The 19866-nt window shown below is 33.2% G+C and overlaps 1 protein-coding gene across 2 annotated transcripts in view; it reads right to left on the reverse strand.

The window, feature by feature from the left end:
* ADAMTS5 (ADAM metallopeptidase with thrombospondin type 1 motif 5) overlaps positions 1-19036 on the reverse strand; it is a 76040-nt gene extending 57004 nt beyond the window's left edge. The window contains exons 1-3 of one of the 2 annotated variants that reach the window (XM_074300608.1): positions 18633-19036; positions 16377-18297; positions 5566-5698 (exon numbers count right to left, since the gene is read on the reverse strand). In XM_074300608.1, coding sequence (XP_074156709.1) covers positions 5566-5698; positions 16377-17516 — 1273 coding nt within the window. In that variant the 5' untranslated portion in view covers positions 17517-18297; positions 18633-19036. Of the gene's footprint in view, positions 1-5565; positions 5699-16376; positions 18607-18632 lie in introns of those variants that run through there. The other variant, XM_074300607.1, reaches the window with a different exon arrangement.
* Between the last annotated feature and the right edge of the window lie 830 nt (positions 19037-19866).

The following is a 19866-nucleotide window of genomic DNA, read 5'->3' on the forward strand; positions in this document are numbered from 1 at the left end:
AGCCAATTAGGAATTCAGTATATTCATCTCATATTAAATAGTTTAAAGATATAGCAATGTGCCAATTAAGAGAGTAAAGAAAGTATTCAGAGCCCTTCAAAGAAAATATACCATCTTGGTTGTTGGAGAGTTAACTGATCTCTCCTGACCCATAGTGGGTCTTTGGCATAAGTGTTGTGTATATTATATGTAAAATACATAAAACTTATGTTGATTTAGACTTGAATGCAATAAAAATTTTAAAAATTATTTAATATTTTCATGTTACAAGGAATTGACAAATCTACTATAGCCTTAATATCATACTTACTCTAGACATAATAGCATACCTGTTTTTAGTCATTTAAAACACAGAAGAAATTTAAAGAAGAATCTCAGAAAGAAAACAAGCAAAACAAGATCATGTGGAATAACGATGAGAAGGTAACATGGATTAAAATAATTTATTCTAAAATGGAGGACACAAAAGAATATTAAAGAAGATGATTCCCACAACATCCCTGACTGTGAGAGAAAAGAAAAGAAAAAGTTATACCAGTAAAAGTGGAGTCCTAGGATCTAGCTGTCTTTGCTAGGAGAGGTAATGGGTATTATGATTCAGATTAGATTATTATGTGTAATATTATTACAGGGTCCTCACAATATGATCTCTTTCTCCACAAATAAAACAAAACAAAACACTGCACTATGATTCCAATAAGAGAGTATTCAAATTCATATAATGTTCTGTTTCAACAGATAAATCAAATTATTCATGAATTTAAAGCAAAATTTAATTATATAAATAGAAAAACCGAGCAAATATCAAGTAACATTTTCCTGCTTCACAACATCCATTATATGCAGGAGTACACATCTTAAATGGGAAAGGGGACTCTCCTTTCCAGACATTCATGCTCTCAGTCACATCCTAACTAGAAGTCACTAAGCCATTAAAGCTAGGCTGCTTTTCCCTGACAAGCAGGGCAAAATGATGTTTCCACTATTTGAAGCCATCCCATACCTCAGGTTATTTTAAGTCTCATCAGGCAGCTACATGGTACAGTGAATAAAACCCCAGATTTGAAGTCAGGAAGACTTGAATTTGAATATTGCCATAGCATATGACCCTAAGCAAGTTACTTAACCTTTCTCAGTCTCAGTTTCCTCTCCTGTAAAATGGGAGTATTAAATAATACTCGTGTTAACAGAATTTTATGGGCTAAATGAGCATTTTATATTTATATATACATATACTAAATAATTTAATGGTATATATATTTAATGGTATTCATACATCTATGTTGTATGTACATATATATATATATATACATATATATATATATATATACACATACACACTGTGCATACACACACACACACACACACACACACACTAAATGGTACTATTTTGTGAATTAGAATCACAATTATATATACATAATAAACATCTATTTTTTCTTTTTTCTTTCTTTTTTTTTCTTTTCTTTTCTTTTTTTTTTCCTGAAGTAATTGGGGTTAAGTGACTTGCCCAGGGTCACAAAGCTAGAAAGTATTAAGTGTCTGAGTCCAGATTTGAATTCAAGTCCTACTGACTTCGGGACTGGTGCTCTATCCACGGTGCCATCTAGCTGCCCCAATATCTATCTTTTCTTAAAAAACAAACTGAGTGGAAATTCCTCTATACTCACATCATATTTGGGTTAGAATGAATAACTTTCTCTCATGCCTATGCTACTTTCACCATGATCAGACAAATTTATTCTATAGCTCTGCTAAGTACTACTGGAAGAGTGGGTGAAGTTTGACACATTTACTCTGAACTGCTATGATTCAACTAATGTCACTACCCTTCCTTATATTTACAAAATACAATAATTTTCATCTTTTAACAAGTGATAGTTTGCTAATTGAAGGATTATTTGTCATTTCTTAGAACCAGGTAAGAAATAGAAAAATTAAAAATACTGAAGAAAATAGCAACTTAATAAACTGACTAAGCCAAATGATAAAGGAGATATAAAAGGCCTATGAGGAAAAGAATACTTTAAAAAGAAGTGAGCAAATGAAAAAAAGAGACACAAAAATTCACTGAAGAAAAAAAAAAAAAGCACCTTAAAAAACAGAATTGACCAAATGGAAAAAGAGTTACAAAAAGCACACTAAAGAAAATAATTTCTTAAAAATTAGAATTGAGCAGAGGAAAGCTAATGACTTTATGAGAAATCAAGAAACAATAAAACAAAACAAAAAAAATAGAAGACAATGTGAAATATTTCATTGAAAAAACAACTGAACTGGAAAACAGTTCTAGGAAAGCTAATTTTAAAATTATTGGACTACCTAAAAGCCATGATTTTAAAAAAAGAACTTAGACATCATCTTTTAAGAAATTATCAAGGAAAACTGCCCTGATATTCTAGAACGAGCAGGTAAAATAAAAATTGAAAGAATCCACCCATCAGCTGCTGAAATAAATCCTAAATAAAAACTCCTTGGAATATTATAGTCAAATTTCAGACTTCCAGTTCAAGAAGAAAATATTGCAAGCAGTCAAAAAGAAACTCTTCTTTTTTATTCAAGTATCATGGAGCAACAGTCAGAATAAAACAAGAGTTAAAAGCTTCTACATTAAAAGATAAGAAGGCTTGGAATATAATATTCTGGAGTACCAAGGAGCAAGGATTACAACCAAAAATAACCTACTCAGAAAAACTGAATACAATCCTTCAAAGAAAAAAGTGGAAATTCAATGAAACAAGGACTTTCAAGCATTCTTGATGAAAAGACCAAAGCTGAATTTTTTTTAATTGACTTTCAAATATAAGCTCCAAGAGAAGCATAAAAAAGTAAACAGGAAAAGGGAACCAAAGGGATTTAATAAGGTTAAATTTTTGCATTCCTATATGGGAGGATGATACTTGTAACTCATAAAGAATTTTCTCATTATTTGGACAATTAGAAGTACATATAGGCAGAGAACACAGGTGTGAGTTGATTATCAAGAAAAATATCTAAAATAATAAAAAGTAAGAGGTGAGAGAGAAATAAACTTGGAGAAATGGAAAAGAAGAAGTGGAATGGAATGAATTATAACAAGGCTTTTACAGAGGGGAAAAGAGGAAGGTAAGGGTGAATTAGTAAACCTTACTCTCAAAGGAATTGGCCCAAAGAGAGAATAACATACACAGTCAACTGGGTATAGAAATCTGTCTTGTTCTATAGGAAAATAAGAGGATAAAGGGATAAGAGAAGGAGAGGTGATAGAAGGGAGGATAGAATTGGGGAGGAGGTACTCAGAAGCAAAATACTTTTGAAAAAGGATGGTGTAAAAAGAGAGAAAGAATATAATCAATTTGGTGGAAGAGGAATATGATAGAGGAAAAAACAGTAACTGTGAAAAAAAATTGAGTTTCTCTAACAAAGGTCTCATTTACTGTTGTTTTTTCTGGTAAATACCTCACTTTCCATGTATATAGAGAACTGAGTTATATTTACAAAAATGAGTCATTCTCTACTTCATAAATGATCAAAAGATATGAAGTTTTCAGATGAAGTAATTAAAGCTATTTATAGCCATATTTTTTAAATGCCTTAAATCACTATTAATTGAAGAAATGAAAATTAAGACAATTCTGCGGTACTACTTTATACTTATTAGATTAGAACAGAAAAGGAAAATAATAAATGATAGAGGGGATGTGGGGAAAAATGAGACATTAATGCACTATTGGTGGAATTGTGAATTGATGCAATTGTAGAGCAATTTGGAACTATGCCCAAAGTACTACAAAACCATGCATATTATTTGATCTAGTAATACCACTACTAGGTCTGTATCACAAAAGATATTTTAAAACAGAAAAAGGACCTATATGTACAAAAAGATTTATAGCATCTTTTTTCTGTGAGCAAAAAATTGGAAATTGAGGGGACACCCATCAACTGGAGAATGGCTCGACAAATTATGGTTTGTGATTATGATGGAATGTTATTATGCTGTAAGAAATGATGTGCAGTATACTCTCAGAAAAAACCTGGAAAAGACTTAACATTAGCTAAAGTAAAGTGAAATATACTGTGTACAAAGTTACAGCAATATTGTAAGATGATCAGCTATCAATGACTTAGCTATTCTCATAAGTACAATGATCTAAAACAATCTGAAGGACTTAGCATGAACAATGCTATCCATTCCCAGAGAAAGAATTGATGGTAACTGAATACAGATTAAAACATTCTTTAAATTTTTTTTCTTGATAATTTTTTTCTCCATGTTTTCTTTCACATGACTATTATGAAAATATTTAGTGGGGAAGAAGGAAAGGAAAGAATTTAGAACTCAAAAATTTTTAAATGAATGTTTAAAATTATTTAAAATGTAACTGGGAATACTAAATTAATTTAATTTAAAAAAAGAAATAGAAAAGTTAGTCAATGGAAGAAATTAGATAAACAAGACCTATTAGGAAAAGTGTAAGTGATTTACAGTCTAACATTTTATAAACTCAAGAACAAAAAATCTTGGGGAAGTAACTTTTCAATAAAACTGTTGGAAAACAGCATAGCAAATTGACAAAGAATGGGGTTTTGCAGCCCTTCAACCACATACCATGACATGTTATAATTGTATAAACAATCTAAATAGAAAAAAAAATTCATCATGAATAAGGGGAACCCAGAAAATTATATTTTTGAGACTAAAATAAGAAAATAATTTATAACCAGTCACATTTCATTTCTAAGTCTTGGATTTTATGATTAACTTTTCATTTTAAAATTTTCATATATACAGTGAAAAAAAGGAAAACACAAACAACATAAATAATTTTGCCCTCATGACAAAGAAAAAGACAAAGTAAGTGTCTGAAGCCTTCAATATTCCAGTCATCAGCTAAACTCAAATGTTTATCATCATTAGTAGCTTATGAAAACAAATAAATTGGCAATAGTGTTAATGGACAGAAGTTTATTTTATTGACTTATTCATTGTGCTTTCAGTAAAAAAATATTCTTGTCATAGATTTTTTTTGAAAGTTATTTATCCATAATAGCAAATAATCAAGCGGATGATATTTGAAATCAAAATTTGTTTTAGATTGTTTAATTTCACTCACTTCTTTTATAAGGAAACAAGGTATGACAAGTTTTTAACTTCAGCAACATAATTACCGGTCATTATCTATGACAAAGTTTTTGTTGCCCTTTCTGATTATATGAAGAAGTGGTTTAATATGAGTTTTGATGAAATCATTAAGAAACGTATTTATGAGAATATGTTATAGTAAACTTCTAAATTATATCTGAAAGTAGTACATTTTGATGTTATAAAAAAATTTAGAACAATTGGCTTCTCCCTTTGACTACTCATTTAAAATGATATTTTCAAAAAAAGAAATATCTACTGTCTGCCTTCCTCTCTCTTCTGCTCCCTTATCAAAAAGATAACACATACACATAGCTATAATCTACAAGTGTATAACTGACCCAGGGAAAATCTGGAATTAATTATAAAGTGTTTTTGGGTCCTAATGCAGCTGTTGCAAGTGTTTGATTTGGCAAATGATCTTAAAAGGCAATGCATACCAATTTCATGAGCAACTGTAAAAGCTGCATGGAGGCCATCATCCTCAATCACTGCACAGCTGCGTTCAGGAGAGCATATGGTTCCAACATCTGCCATTCCAAGAGTATCACATGAATGATGTCCACATAAATCCTGAAGGGAAGAAAAAAAAAGTAATCATTAAAATCAATTTACATGCAGGAAAAGCCACTATGTTTAGTTACTTGGTCTCCTAAATAGCATAAATGGATAAATGTAAATGTCACCTGTTCCTTCATGGCAATTTTCCAAGGACAGTCTAGGACTATCATGATTTCAAAACTATTCTGGGCTACTGAAGCACAGAAGTTATATAACGAGGTTCAATAATATTTTTAAAATTATATTAAGAATTGGAAAATTAGGACATGCCCATTGAAAAGCTAAATAAGTTATGATATATGAAAATAATGGATTATTGTTCTATAAAAATGATGAACAGGATGAGTTTAGAAAGGTCTAGAAAGATTTACATGAACTGATACTGAGTGAAGCAAGCAGAACCAAGAAAGCATTGTACACAGAATTGTGTGATTATCAACTATGACAGACTTGATTCTTCTCCATGGGTCAGTGATTCAAGCCAATCCCAATAAACTTCAGATGGAAAATGCCATTATTTTAATCTTTTTTTCTCATAGTTTTCCCTTTTGTTCTGATTTTTTTTCTCTCAACATGATTCATATGGAAAATGTATTTTAAAAAATGAATGTAAATATATAACCGAAAAAGTGTTTTCATGTGTAACTGGAAAAAATAAAATTAATTAATTAATCAAAATAAATAAATAAGGAAATACCTTAAATTGTACTTTCCATTTTACAATAATAACATCAGTAAATACATAATGCATGCTTTCATTAAAATCTAGAATAGTTAGATATCATTTTGGAACAGCCCCTACATTCAACTTTGTATTCAATCTAATCAATTTTTCAAAGGATTTATCACTACAGGTACAAACTACAATGTATCTTAGAATGTAAATATCCTAGGAGATTAGAAAAAAAAATCCAACCTTATTTATTCTACATGTGTATCTATAAACAATTAAGTGAATGACCATTTGTAAAGGAAGTTGCAATTTCATAAGGAACCATTAAGTGGGTGATATTTGTAAATAAATAATATGCTCTTTTATTCAGTCAAAACATCAGTTAAAAAAGTCTTGTCTCCAAATTAGGGGAGGGGGAGAACAGAAGTAACTACTAAAATATGAATCTTAAAGGAAAGGAAATGTTAGAAATCAGCAGTAGCAGTCAAAACTCAGTCTGTACATATATAAAGTTCTAAATCACAATCATATTAATGTGATAATTTTTAAATAATAGATTTTTAATTGCTATATTTTTATTTTGAGTAGAATCTCTTTTAATGTTCTACTATTTTAAAGTGGTAGAAACAGGACTGGCTTTGAAATCAGAAGATTACTTGATTCTCATACAGGGTTGCCTTTGGTCAAGTGATTAATTCCTTTTTTTCAATTTCTTAAAGGGATGAAAATGGGAATTGAATTAGGTGACATTTAAGATCCTTTCCAGTACTATAAACAAAGGTACTAAATTGTACAGTAGTATTTTTAGTGATCTGTAAAATATTCAGGAATTACATTATAAATGTAACATTGCTTAAATATTACCATATGCTTTTATTAAACTGATGTCAATATGGAAAATATTGTAAATAATGGAAACTACTCACACTAAGAGGGGGCCTCCTAAAAATTTAAAATCTGGGAAATTTTAAAATAAAAGCAAATGATTACCATTTATGGAGAGCTCATAATACTATACCTGAAACATAATAGATACTTAATATTTAACTTAAAAGACTAGGGGTCTTGTTTGAGTCACAGCTAGCCCAGAACAACTTCAAAATTACAAGTTTTTTGAAGCCCTCAGACATGTTTTTGGAATTCAAAGTTATATTCTTTCTCTCCTTTACAAAATTATAAGCTATTTGAAGTCAGGAACTCTGCTTTCTTACCTTTGTGTTCTCTCAATACTGAGTCCAGTGCTTTATCCACAGTAGTTGCTTAATAAATGTTGGTTGAACTGAATTGCATTAATATGGTATTCTGAAATAATAATGAGGCAATATTGTATAGTGGACATAGAATGCACTAGTTTGGAAATCAGAAAGCCTATGTTCTGGTCAATTCTGCCACTAATAGGATGTGTGACCTTAAACAAGACATTTCTTACCCTTACATTTTTCATATATAAAATAAGAATACTAGATTACATTACACCTAAGGTTCCTTACAGCTTTAACTTTTTGTGGTTTTTGGCTAATATACATATAAATATATATGTGTAAATATATATGTATATATTTACACATATTTATATATTGAACATAGTATAGACTTCCCCTCCATATATTTCCAGATTCATTCTCTTCTTGGGTTCTCTCTTGTGGGTTATTCACTCACCTGACTTACACCCAATACAGATAGATGTCAAAGGGATTTCCAGTAGGGGTAGCCATGTAGCTATTACTTTTTCTGGGTCCCTTGTGAGTTGTTCTTGTTCTCTTCATCTTTGTCTTCTCAGCAACAAGTCAAAATAGAGAGTAAAAAACATTTTTCTCTATTCTTTCTTTACATGGAAATAGGAAACCCTCTATCCTCTCACTGACCAAACTGCCCAACAAATGACAGGCCAGAGGAAAAGTTACATTCTCATTTAGCACAATGTTCTTAAATCTGTCCTTTCACCTCCAGCAATCTGCAGCTGGATCTTCTCTGCAACTTCACTTTATCTTAAAAACTAAATTCTTAGAGTCTGTTTTTAATCAGATAAAATACATTTGTCCCATAATCATAGAAATATTTATGCCCATATTTCTCCAGTTATTAACCTAAAAGTTCTCTAATATTTCATACACAAATCATTTATGAAAACTGCATGCTACATTCATTTCAAAGTTCTACAGTTCATCCCATGTAAATTGCCATATCACTACTCAAAGTCAGACAACTTAGCAATTGTTTCTCTGGAATGTTAAGTACTTGGCCCAAATAAGTGAAGGATCATTTCCTTACACTAAAATCACCGAGCAATCAATCATGAAGATATAGTTGTTCTGTAGCATTCCCTAAAATTTAATAACAGCTCATTATTTTAGAATGTTTGACATTACCCTACAAAATAATTTAATCTTACATGTTGGTGATGAAGGATAACTAGTTAAGGTCAGCAATTCTTGTATTATTATGACAATAAAAATAAATCAATTTTAAAGGTACCAAAATATTCTTAATTATTTAAACAACTGATTAGCAATTAGTTACAACATTGCAAATTACCAGTGTTTTAACTGGTGATCATCTTTGTTTTATAACATGTTGAAACCAAACCATGTATGTCGGAAGAATTCCAATCTTATGAAGGCCCTATTCAATATAGTGTTCATTTAGACCAGAATTATATAGTACAATCCCTCTAGAAATGACAACAATATCATCAGATATACCTATCTAATAAAGATATTTAAGGAAATGTTTTATAAGCTTTAATGTGTCAAACAAATGTGTTACATAATTATTGTTATCATTACTCATGCATCTGAGGTTTCATCAGTATAGGGAAATCCAGATGACAAGACTCCCTCCATCAATGAAGATACACAATTGTTTTTCAATTTATAGTCAAAGAACAAACTTACGGTATAAAATATTTCTACATGCAAATGAATATATAGTGCAGTGTTAAAGTCGAACTGATAAAATTTAAAATAGTATCTATTCTATTTTCCTTCTTGCTTTTATCTTTTTTAAAGTATAACTTGCAAAGCTTCATAAAAATAAAATGTTAACTATTCATAAACAATTTAGAAATACATTGGATGTAGGCTTGTGTTAAGGAGTTTCCTAGAAACTCTGAGAGGTTAAATTATTTTTTCCCACAGGTCCAAAACCAAGTATCGGAATTTTTGAGTTCTCTATCCAGTTTTTTATCCCTTCTGTCTTGTCTGACAGTGGCACAGTGGATAGACTTCCCTGAAGTCTGGAGGACCCGAGTTCAAATGTGAACTCAGACACTTAACACTTCCTAGCTGTGTGACCCTGGGCAAGTCACTTAACCCCAAATGCCTCAGGGGGAAAAATAATATTACTGAAAATAACTACTAATACAAAAGATGTACTGACATCTTATTCCTGACACATATCCTATCTATAGACTGAGTTGGAGATCTGCTATGATTTGTGGTCACAAAACAATTTTTCTTTGGTTCATTTTCATAGCATTATTAGGGCTAGAGATAGATTTTTCTAATCCTTATACAACATTCTCCATAAACTTCCTACTTGGCCAGGATTTTTGCTCTAAGACTGACTTTTTAGTGTGGTGTATTGTTTGTTATAAGATTTACATAAGAGGATAGTGGATAAAGTCAGAAGACCTGTATTCAAATCTTGATTTCTGTGATTATAGGCACATTACTTAACTTCTCAATGCTTCAGACAGCTCTTTAAAGTTCTAGGTTTACAGAAAAGCAAACAATTTGCATCAGTGGAAGGGTTCCATATGGATACTTTTGGAATACTAATGAAATAACAGATCTGGACTCCTCAATAAAACTTAAATAATTTTTTTTTAAAAAATAGTCAAATTCTGATTCTATTGGATGTAGTTTAATCCAATTAAAATTATATAGCATAGTGTTAAGTATCATAAAAAGATCATAATATTTATTCTATTTGCCAATAATAATACTGGAGCTGCCATCTGAATTTTTAGACCAATAGTGCAACAAAAGAATTCATTGAAAATTTTTAGGTAAAATTAATAGTTATCTTAAAAATATGAATAAAGAAAACCACATTGAAATTATAAAATACTCTAGAGAAGAAAATTGGATGAAGAAAAAAATATAACTGTTAGGAAAATTTAATAGTGAAACAAAACAAAAATGTATATTAAAAATTCTTTTCTTTGGGGAATTATATTGTTTCATAAAATGTTAACAATTCAGCCTTAAACTCTCAACTATGACTAGTTAATATGTTTACAATTTTTTGTGTGTTTTTTTTTAAATTTGAGATCAAAATGGAGGTTGTAACCACATGATAAGGTTCACTTTAGACCCAGATGAGCTTTGAACATAAAAACTTAAATGAATGTGAATTAATTTTTTATCATACTTAATCTCTTACTTAAGAGGCTTGGTTTACAATATCTATAGCATACAAATCGTTTTTGATAAAGTATCCATTAGAATTTGTAGGGTGAGAAAAGACAAATAATTTTCTGTTTGTAAATAGAATAGATAGATATTTTGCTTCTAAAGAACAATGGATGACATACTATGGGAGTGGAAACCAAGAACAAAGAAGTGATTCTGGAAGGCAAAATTTGATTTTAAAGAAAACATGTTTTTGGGTTTTTTAGGGCAAAAGTGATATGTATTTTAGCAAAACATACTATTTAAGAAAGAAAACATTCAGAGTAGTAAAATGTGCTAGTTTAATAGATTAATTGCTAATCTTCATTCTTGTTAACATAATGACAGAAAATTCAGTCATTCCAGCTAATAAACAAGCATAGAAAATATAATCTCAAATTCTGTTTCATGCTGGAAAAACAATCATTTAGAAGAAATCTGTAATTATAAAATTCAAGCAGTATTTACAACCCATCAAACTATGTACTTAACTGCTATACAACCTTTTTCAAACATCCCATTGCTCTCTCCCGTCCCCCCTTTAAATAAGACATTTACCTTGTATTTTACTTTTTTAAAAATTTGATGCCATTCATTGAGGGCTCTCTCTTCTCCCCTCATTTCATATTACTCAAGGCTTTCTGCTACTATTTTCTCCTTCCCCTCTATCTCACATGAAGAAGTGCTCCTTCTCCTTGGAAAGGCAAACCTTCTACATACATAAATCACATAAATGATACCATCCTATCCCTTCCCTTCCCACAGTTCATCCACTCTGGTATCCCCATTCTCTCACTTATAATCAGTCTCTGCTAACTACTTCCCTACTACCTCTAAATATATCCATATCTTTTGCATCCTCAAAAAACAAAACAAAACAAAACAAAAAAACATGTCCCTTATATGATCATTCTATTTCTGCTATCATTCCATAGTTCTTCATTTTGTGATTTAATCCTTTGAGAAGACCAACTATAGTACATACTTTGATTTATTTTCCTCTCATTTTCCTCATCTCTATAATTCCAATCTTGTCATTTAATGGAAATCACTCACTCCAATGATCTGATTTCCAAATCCAGTGGCCTTTTCTCTATTCTAATCCTCCTTGACTTCTCTTCAGCCTTTAGCATTCTCAATCAATTTCTTCTTCTTGATACTCTCTTCTTTATAGATTTTTTGTACATTACTCTCTCTGCTTCTTCTTACTAATATGTTCACTCCTTCTCAAGATTCTTTGCTGAATCTTCATCCAGGTCATGCCTGCTAACCAATGCATGTCCCACAGAGCTCTATCCTAGACTTCTCTTCCTGGTGATTTCATTAGTTCCCAAAGATTCAAATAACATCTTCATGCTGATGATTTTCAAATCTGATCATACAATCTGAACTTCTCTGTTAAACGCCACTCTTGCAGATTCAACTATCTACTATACATCTCCACCTAGAAGTCAAGTAAATATCTTCAGTTCACTATTTCCAAAACTGAATTCATTTTCCCTCCCCCAAACCCTCCCCACTTCCAAACTGCTGAAAACACCACCATCCTTCCAGTACCCAGGCTCTCAATCTAGATGTCATCCTGGACTCCTCTATCAGCTTCCCATCTAATTTATCACAAAGATCTATTGATTTTTCCCTCTACAACATTTCTCTAATGCACCCTCTTTTCCCCCTCTGATACAATCACTATCTAGGTGTAAGCTTTCAGGAGCTTACACTTGGACAGCTACAATAGTTTGCTGGTCACAATATCTGTCACAGGTCTCTCCACACAACAGCCCATCCTCCATTGAGCTGACAAAGTGATTTTCCTGAAGTAAGTCTCACCATGTTAACCCTCCCCATAAACTACAGTGACTTCCTATTATTTCCAGGGTACAAAATCCTTTGACATTAAAAGTCGCTTATAACTTGCCCCATACACACACCTTGCCAATCTTCTTACACCTTACATTCTCTCACTGCCCCCCCCCCCCCCACTAAAGGAAGCTTTAGTAATGCTTTGGATATTTTTCTCAATTCTTAACTAAAATTAAACCACATACAAACTGAACTCATCAGTAGTTTGAATGTGGTTTTCAAATAAGTATATGTGGTTTTTGAATTTTTTTGCCATATTACATAGTAAATAAATTCCAGAAAACCAATTTCCTCCTAAAAGTATGCTTTTGCTTAGTAAGGACTGATATAATTTTTCTCTTGTGGATAAATACAGTATATTGTTTCAATAATTATTAAAGTCAAATTGAAAATGTCAAGAATCCTAAAAAATTGTTATATTTTCATGCTTTCATCTTTTAAAATGTGTTCTTTCACTGTTTCAAAAAATAAAACAGCATATAGAGTCAATTAGAGTCAAAGAGTCAAAAATATGTATCAATCTACTCATTTTCAGTTAGCATGATAATTTTTAAAAAATTTCAAAGCCTAAATATTTTTTCTTAAAAATATTAATAAGGAAGTTACATTTGAATTTGATAATCAAAAAGAAACCCAAAATAAAAATCAATAGCCTTTAATAGTTTAGCAACAGGAAAACTGACTTAGCTTTAGTGCGGCTTCTTAAAATATAGCAAAGAAAGAATTCATGAGAAATCATAAATTATTTTTTAAAATACCAGAAGAGTGAACAAATCCTCCCTAAATTTGAACCCCAAGTTAGAAAAAGACAAAATATTTTATTGCAAAAGGATAACCATAGAACTACTATGGCAGGGTTACATAAACTAATATCCTTCAAGAAGAAATTCCAGAGGATTGTCTCACTAAAGGAAAGATTTTTCATTGTGTACAAAGAAATATGTTATCCATTTTCATCTAAAATTGCTGTCTTTAACACCTGTCTCTTTGTTTACATTTAATTTGCATTTATGCTTAGCCCTTGAACAACCAGTGATCCCTCACTCCAAATTTATCAGGCCTTTCTTTTCAAACCAGAAGTGTCTTCTGAATAAAAAGAGAGAATAGAAAAGAGTAGAAGAAAGTGAGAAATAAAAACAGAAGAGTGAGACTTCGGGAGGAGTAGTTATCTGATTCTGAATGTCCTGAAATACTTCATTCAGTTTCCTCCTGAATGACTCAGTTTTCTCTTTTCTGTGCCTTACTCGTTATTATTTATTTTTTTAAATGATAACAAAAAAAAAACTCATTTCAGACATTTTTCTCAGACATTTAGAGAATGTGTTTATAAGTCAATTCTCGCTTCTCATCTGATGTCAAATATCAATAATATCATCAATTTATATATGTAAAATCTGAATCTCTAGCAAATTGTGAATTAATTAAGAAGTTTTGTATTATTTTTCTTCCAGTGAAGAGTTCTGATATCATTTATATGTTTACATGCTGTTTTCCCTCTAACCCAATAAAACCAAAGCCCATTTTCTTACTGTAGAATCAAAGAACTATAAGAGCAAGATGATTTAAAGAGTTAGTCCAAATCTCTTCTTCAAAGATGAGGAAATCTAGGCTCAGAGATATGAAGTAGCATAACCAAAGTAAAACAGCTAGTGAAAAAAGTCATGATTAGAATTCAGAGGTTATTAAGGCCACTTTCATCATTTTAGAAATGAGAAAAAAATTCCGGAAATTGAGGTTTGTTTAGTCACTGAACTAGGAAGCATCTGAAGGAGAATTTGAATACAAGTTTTTCTAACTCCAAGTCCAGCATTCCAATTACTCTACCATATTGACACTAGAAAGTTTTCTTATCAAGAACATTTCATTACACACTTTTGTTAAATAATTCTTCAATACAGAAGATACTCTGAAATGAAACAGGATATATAGATTAATCCCATTCAGTATTGGAATTCCTAAAACCCTCTCTTACTACATCAAAACCATATAAATAAGCTATATTTTTTAAAAGGAGGTCAAACATAAATTACATGGATACATGATTAAATTGTTTTTTTAAACATTAGAATACCCAGAATATTTATTTCTTCACTGGTTTTTAATGTTTATTAAATAACTCTTTAATCATCTCAATTCTCCCACATTTATTTGGCTTTCTTATTAGACAAATATTAACTGAATAAGAGAAGGGCTTATTATCAGGAAATATTTAGCTGAGACAACAGCTGCATAAATGGTACCATATGTTGGATTCTCCAGTATGTTTAAGAATATTCATATAAGTATTTATATAAGACTGGAGACATGTCACTCCTATAGAGTCATATATAGATAGAATCATATAAGGTAATATTTGAATAGGAATTTAATCCCTCTAGACCAATTCCATCATTCCACATATAAGAAAAGCAAGGTCCAAGGTTGTTAGATGTATGCTCATTAGATTCAGGATCTAAATTAAAATCCAAGTTTCTGAACTGCCAGCATTGGACTAAAACTTCTTCACCACTAGGTATAAAAAGGATAGCAGGGAAGAAAACAGTTTTGTTTGTTTTGTTTTATTTTTGGTCCAGACCTGTTATATTTCCTTAGTGTAGGGAACTCAGAGTAAGGATACTTTTACCAATTTGGAGCCGTAATTCATGAAATTTATAGGGAACTGCTTGGGGTACAGAAAGATTAAATAACTTTCCCAGAGTCATAGCCAAATATTTGTTCAGTTAGGCCTTGAAATCTAGATCTTTAAAATTCTGAAGCCAGATTTCTACAAATTATAATCTGCTGCTTCTCCAAAAAAGCAAAAGGTATCCCCTGATCTGGGAATGCTCTCCATTCTCACTTCTCTGTCTTAGATTTCCTTTCTGAGTCCTTCTTCCCCCTATTAGATCCTTTCCTCTATGGAATGTGCTTTTATATCTATCTATTGTGCTTATATCTGTAAACACCTTGTTATTTTCTTGTACTCTCCTTCATCAGAATGGGAGCTTCTTGAGGTCAGCTTCCTTTCTTGATACTTATTTACAGAAGTAAATAATAAGATGTTAATTGAGAGACAGATATTAAGCAAAAAAGTATAGAGAAATGAAAGAGCTTAAGAAATATAAATTATGAAGCTAATGCAATCACGTGGGCAAATAGTTGCCCTTGGCTTCTTGGCAGAAAGATTTTAAGATTAAAATGTTTATGTCTTTCCATTCAAACTAAATATTTGCATACATATAGCATACAGCCTCTATAGATCTAGCTATTATTTATATTAGGAATTAACTCTATCTATCCCTAAATGTTACAATAACTGAGATTTCTTCAGATGGTCCCAGACCAGAAAGTGTGTGAAAGAGATCCCAAGTTAATGATTGTTATCAGGCTAATTAGATGAGTGATCTCATTGGTACAGAGAACTGCTGCATGTGGAAATTATCTTTACCAATGTAAATTCTACCTTCTCAGCTATTTTAAGTCAAAATTTTCTAGGTCTAGTCCAAGATCAGTATTTATTTGTTTCTAGCTGTAAATCTAATGCATTAATGAAATAAGATTAAAATCCATGAAGTCTCAAAACAAGTTGACTTTTTTTTTTTAATGGGGGGAGAGGGAAGGAAGTCAGTAAACTACCACAGATTCTCTGTTAATCCTCCCTAGAGCGTCCCAAACTTTCCCAAGTGCATATTGTGCAAATTACACCTTAGATAGACTACTGTACAGATGTTCAGAGGATAATCATCTGTTTGGTGGTGACCTGGTTTGACTTCAAACTTACCTCCCGGGTGAAGAGAATAGCTGCATCATAATGCTCCTCATGATCATCTCCCAATTGATTGTGTTGATGTTGCCACTTGCAAAAGTTCTTGAGAGTAGTAGCCGCGTTCTTGTTTATCTCCAACCCTTTCTCCTTGTCATCCAGCACCACTACCTTCACCACCACTAGGCGGATGTGGTTCTCAATGCTTGGGTGACTGTAAAGCCGAGAAGCGATGGAAGCCAAAGTCAACAGGTAATGCTGCAAGTCCCGGCCATACTTCTTGGCCATAGATACATCCGCCACAAGCAGCAGCTCCACCTGCCTGGCCCTGGAGATGGAGCGCCGCTGACGTCGCCAGCCCTTCTGTGGTTCGGAAGCTGATGCTGCAATGGTCTGCGGAGAAGGCATGATCTGGGATGTTAGATTATCCCCTGTGTGGAGTGCTTCTGGTTGTCTATGTCCTGTCCTGGGAGAGCTGGGGGTCTCGCAACTGCTGCGAACCTTCAGTGTTTTGAAACTGAAGCGCTCTCGGATGAAAACGTGCAGCAAACGAAGAGACCGGTCCCAAAACAGCCTCCCCTCTTCAGCCTCCCTCTTCCCCAAGAACAACGGCTTTATGGTATAACGAGTATGTTTAACAGCGAAGAAGCCCTTCATCCCCCCACAGAGGTTAAAAAGGGCCAGGGAGCTAGAACTCCCGTCCACAGTGCCTCGATAAAAGCAATGATCCTGGTAGCGCTGAGATGGAGGCAATGTCCCCTGATGACTGCTCTGGTCAGAATCAGGATACAAAAACTCCTGGAAGCCCACTGATCCATCTTGCTCCAAATCCAAGAGAAATTTTTTGCCCTCTACATATAAAAGGTATCCCACTTTACCTCCTCCAGAGTAAAGTTGGTCAATGTTTTGCACTAGACCTCTAGTCTTGCGGTTGATAGGGGGAATGTAGGGGGGCTGCTGAGGGGACTTTTGCTGTTCTTGCTCCTGCGGCAATTCCTTCTGCCGTTGGTAGTGAAGATGAGCTTCTGCTGTCTCTACTGCAATTGGTGAAAGTTGATGGATTTGACTGTTTTTGGGTGCTGGCGGAGTCCGGACTCCAGCAGAAGCAAAGTGCAATTCGAAAGCCAACAGGAGCAAAGAAACCAACTTCAAGACCATATTGCTCTCTCAGAGAGTCGGAATTGATGAATAAGGGAGAAAAACAATTGGAAGGAGAGGGAGATTTTTGGTTTTTAAAATAAGCAGTAATACAAATTACCATGGATTAAAATAAACATCTATACACATATATTATAGCTACATCTTTCTATACATACATGTATATTTAACATATACATATGTATATGTGCATATGTGTTGTCTGTAATGTTGAATGAAGTGTAAGGAGGGAAGCAGAAAATGCTGTCAACAAAGCGTAAGGATGGCCAGATATGAGGTCCTAATGTGTAACTTTTCTTTGCCGGTTTCTTAAAAAAAAAAAAAAAAAGTTTGGATTCTGGCTAAGGAAAAGCTGGAAGAGGAGAATCAGCATAAGAAAAAAAAGTAAAGATAGCATAAAATCCCAAAGCCATACACAGCAAACAGATGCACAGCAAGAAATAAGATTCAGACTAAAGACAACTTTTCAGCCTTTCCTCTTTTCCCCTATCTCTTTTCCGATCTGGATCATCGATGACAAGAATGATCACTTTCTGAACTAAGCTCCAGCAGTTCTTTCTTTTTAATTTGTTGGATCCATTTGGTCTCTTGAGAACCTGAGGTGACTGAGGAAAACCCAGATCGCTTTTGGTGAGATGGCAAGATGTCCTCACTTTATCCCCCGTGGCTCTGTATTTTCATTTTTGTTGTTATCCCCAGTTGGTCGATACAAGCAAGGAGAGAAGAGAGAAATGTGAAGATGAGAGGAGGTCGAACAATGAATTTATAGTGGAATGCCATCCTGCAAGGGCAATTTCAAGAATTCGTCACTGCAGGCTGCCTCTTAAAGGGAGAGCTTCAAAACCACCACTCCCACACTCCCATCTCATTTAATCAGATAGAGAGGAGGGGAAAAAGAGAACAGGATGGGTGGGGTGAAGAGTGACGATTGGAGAATGAGCTAGGGGAGAGAAAAGGAGAGGAAAGAAAGAGGAAAGACGAGGGGTGGAGAGATAGAGAAGGGAGGGAGCAAATGAAAATATTTTGGTAAGAAAAACTAAATTTCCTTTCAATCACAGTGTTCCCAGGATTATTTTATATTTCGCAACCAATCGGGATTGCTTGGTCTTTGCTTACCTCATCTCCTGCAGGGATGTTTTGGTGAATGCTTGAGATAGTTATTAGTATGTTTTTAAGTTGAGCTTTTCCTCCCTCCTCCTTTTTCCTTCTTTCCCTCCCTCCACCCTTTTGTAGGCGATTGCTGCTGCAGAACTTTTTCTCTGTGCGTCCAGTAACCCTTTTGATCTCCTGCTTGAGTAGAATTGTAAAATCTGCACAAAGGATTGGAGGGTTTTTTTTCCCCTTCTTAACTCGTCAAATTCCTTTCTCCCTCCCCTCCTTTTTACTTTCTCCATTCCCCACTTCCTTTTCCTTCTCTTTCCCCTCAAGCCACACTCTCAGTCAAATTCCTTGTTTGGGATTTTTACAAGGGGTTTCCTGGCACATTAATTGGCTGTACAGAGTATATTCCACCTCTGACCGCAGCTCCCTTCCCACCGGCTCAAGGCAGTACATGCCACATTTGCCAGGCAGCTGAAGAGTCTGGGAACTCTGTCCCTTTGTGTGGGAACTTAGGTTCCTCCTTTTCTCAAATAAGCCTTTCATTATTCCGTACAATCTGTCATTTAGTTCACGGTGTCTGCAATTTCCTTTCTTTTCAGAGGGCAGGGTGGTGAAGACTTAACTCTTTAAATATACTTGTTTTTCGTAATTTCGAAATACTCTTTGTTTTCATACTTTCTTCCTTTTCCTACTACGGCTGGGGGAGGGGGAGCGCAAAAAAGCAAAATTTTTTTCTTTTATTTTTAAAGGGAAAGGAACTATCTTCTCTATCTTAGCAGTTTTTCCACATGATGCGTGGCAAATTGTTCCTCTTCCTTCTACCTTTACTCCCTAGCTCCTAACTGTCAACTCCATGAACAGTGAAGCATATATTTTTAGATAATAGAGAAGAGGTACCGAAGGAATGAGATTCCAAGATGGTTCTGAAAATCAGAGAACTGAATGAGAGTAAAACAAAGAAATAAAACTTCAATGAAAAACTTCACTTAGATTTGACAAAAATTTAGTGGATTCCAAATAAAATGGATCCCAAACTGGAAGGGGAAAGACCATGAGTTTCTGAATCCTCTCAGGAGAATTAAACTATTTAGAAGAAAGGAAATGATATAGATTTAAAATTATTTGCTCTAGTTTTTAAGGTTTGAAAAGTATTTTATATAGATGCTATTATTATTCCCAATTTACAGATAAGAAAATTGAGGCTGAGAGAAACTAAGTGACTTGCTCAGGATTCCAAAGCTAATAAAGG

The sequence above is a fragment of the Sminthopsis crassicaudata genome, chromosome 3, assembly GCF_048593235.1.
Source record: "Sminthopsis crassicaudata isolate SCR6 chromosome 3, ASM4859323v1, whole genome shotgun sequence".
Taxonomy (NCBI): domain Eukaryota; kingdom Metazoa; phylum Chordata; class Mammalia; order Dasyuromorphia; family Dasyuridae; genus Sminthopsis; species Sminthopsis crassicaudata.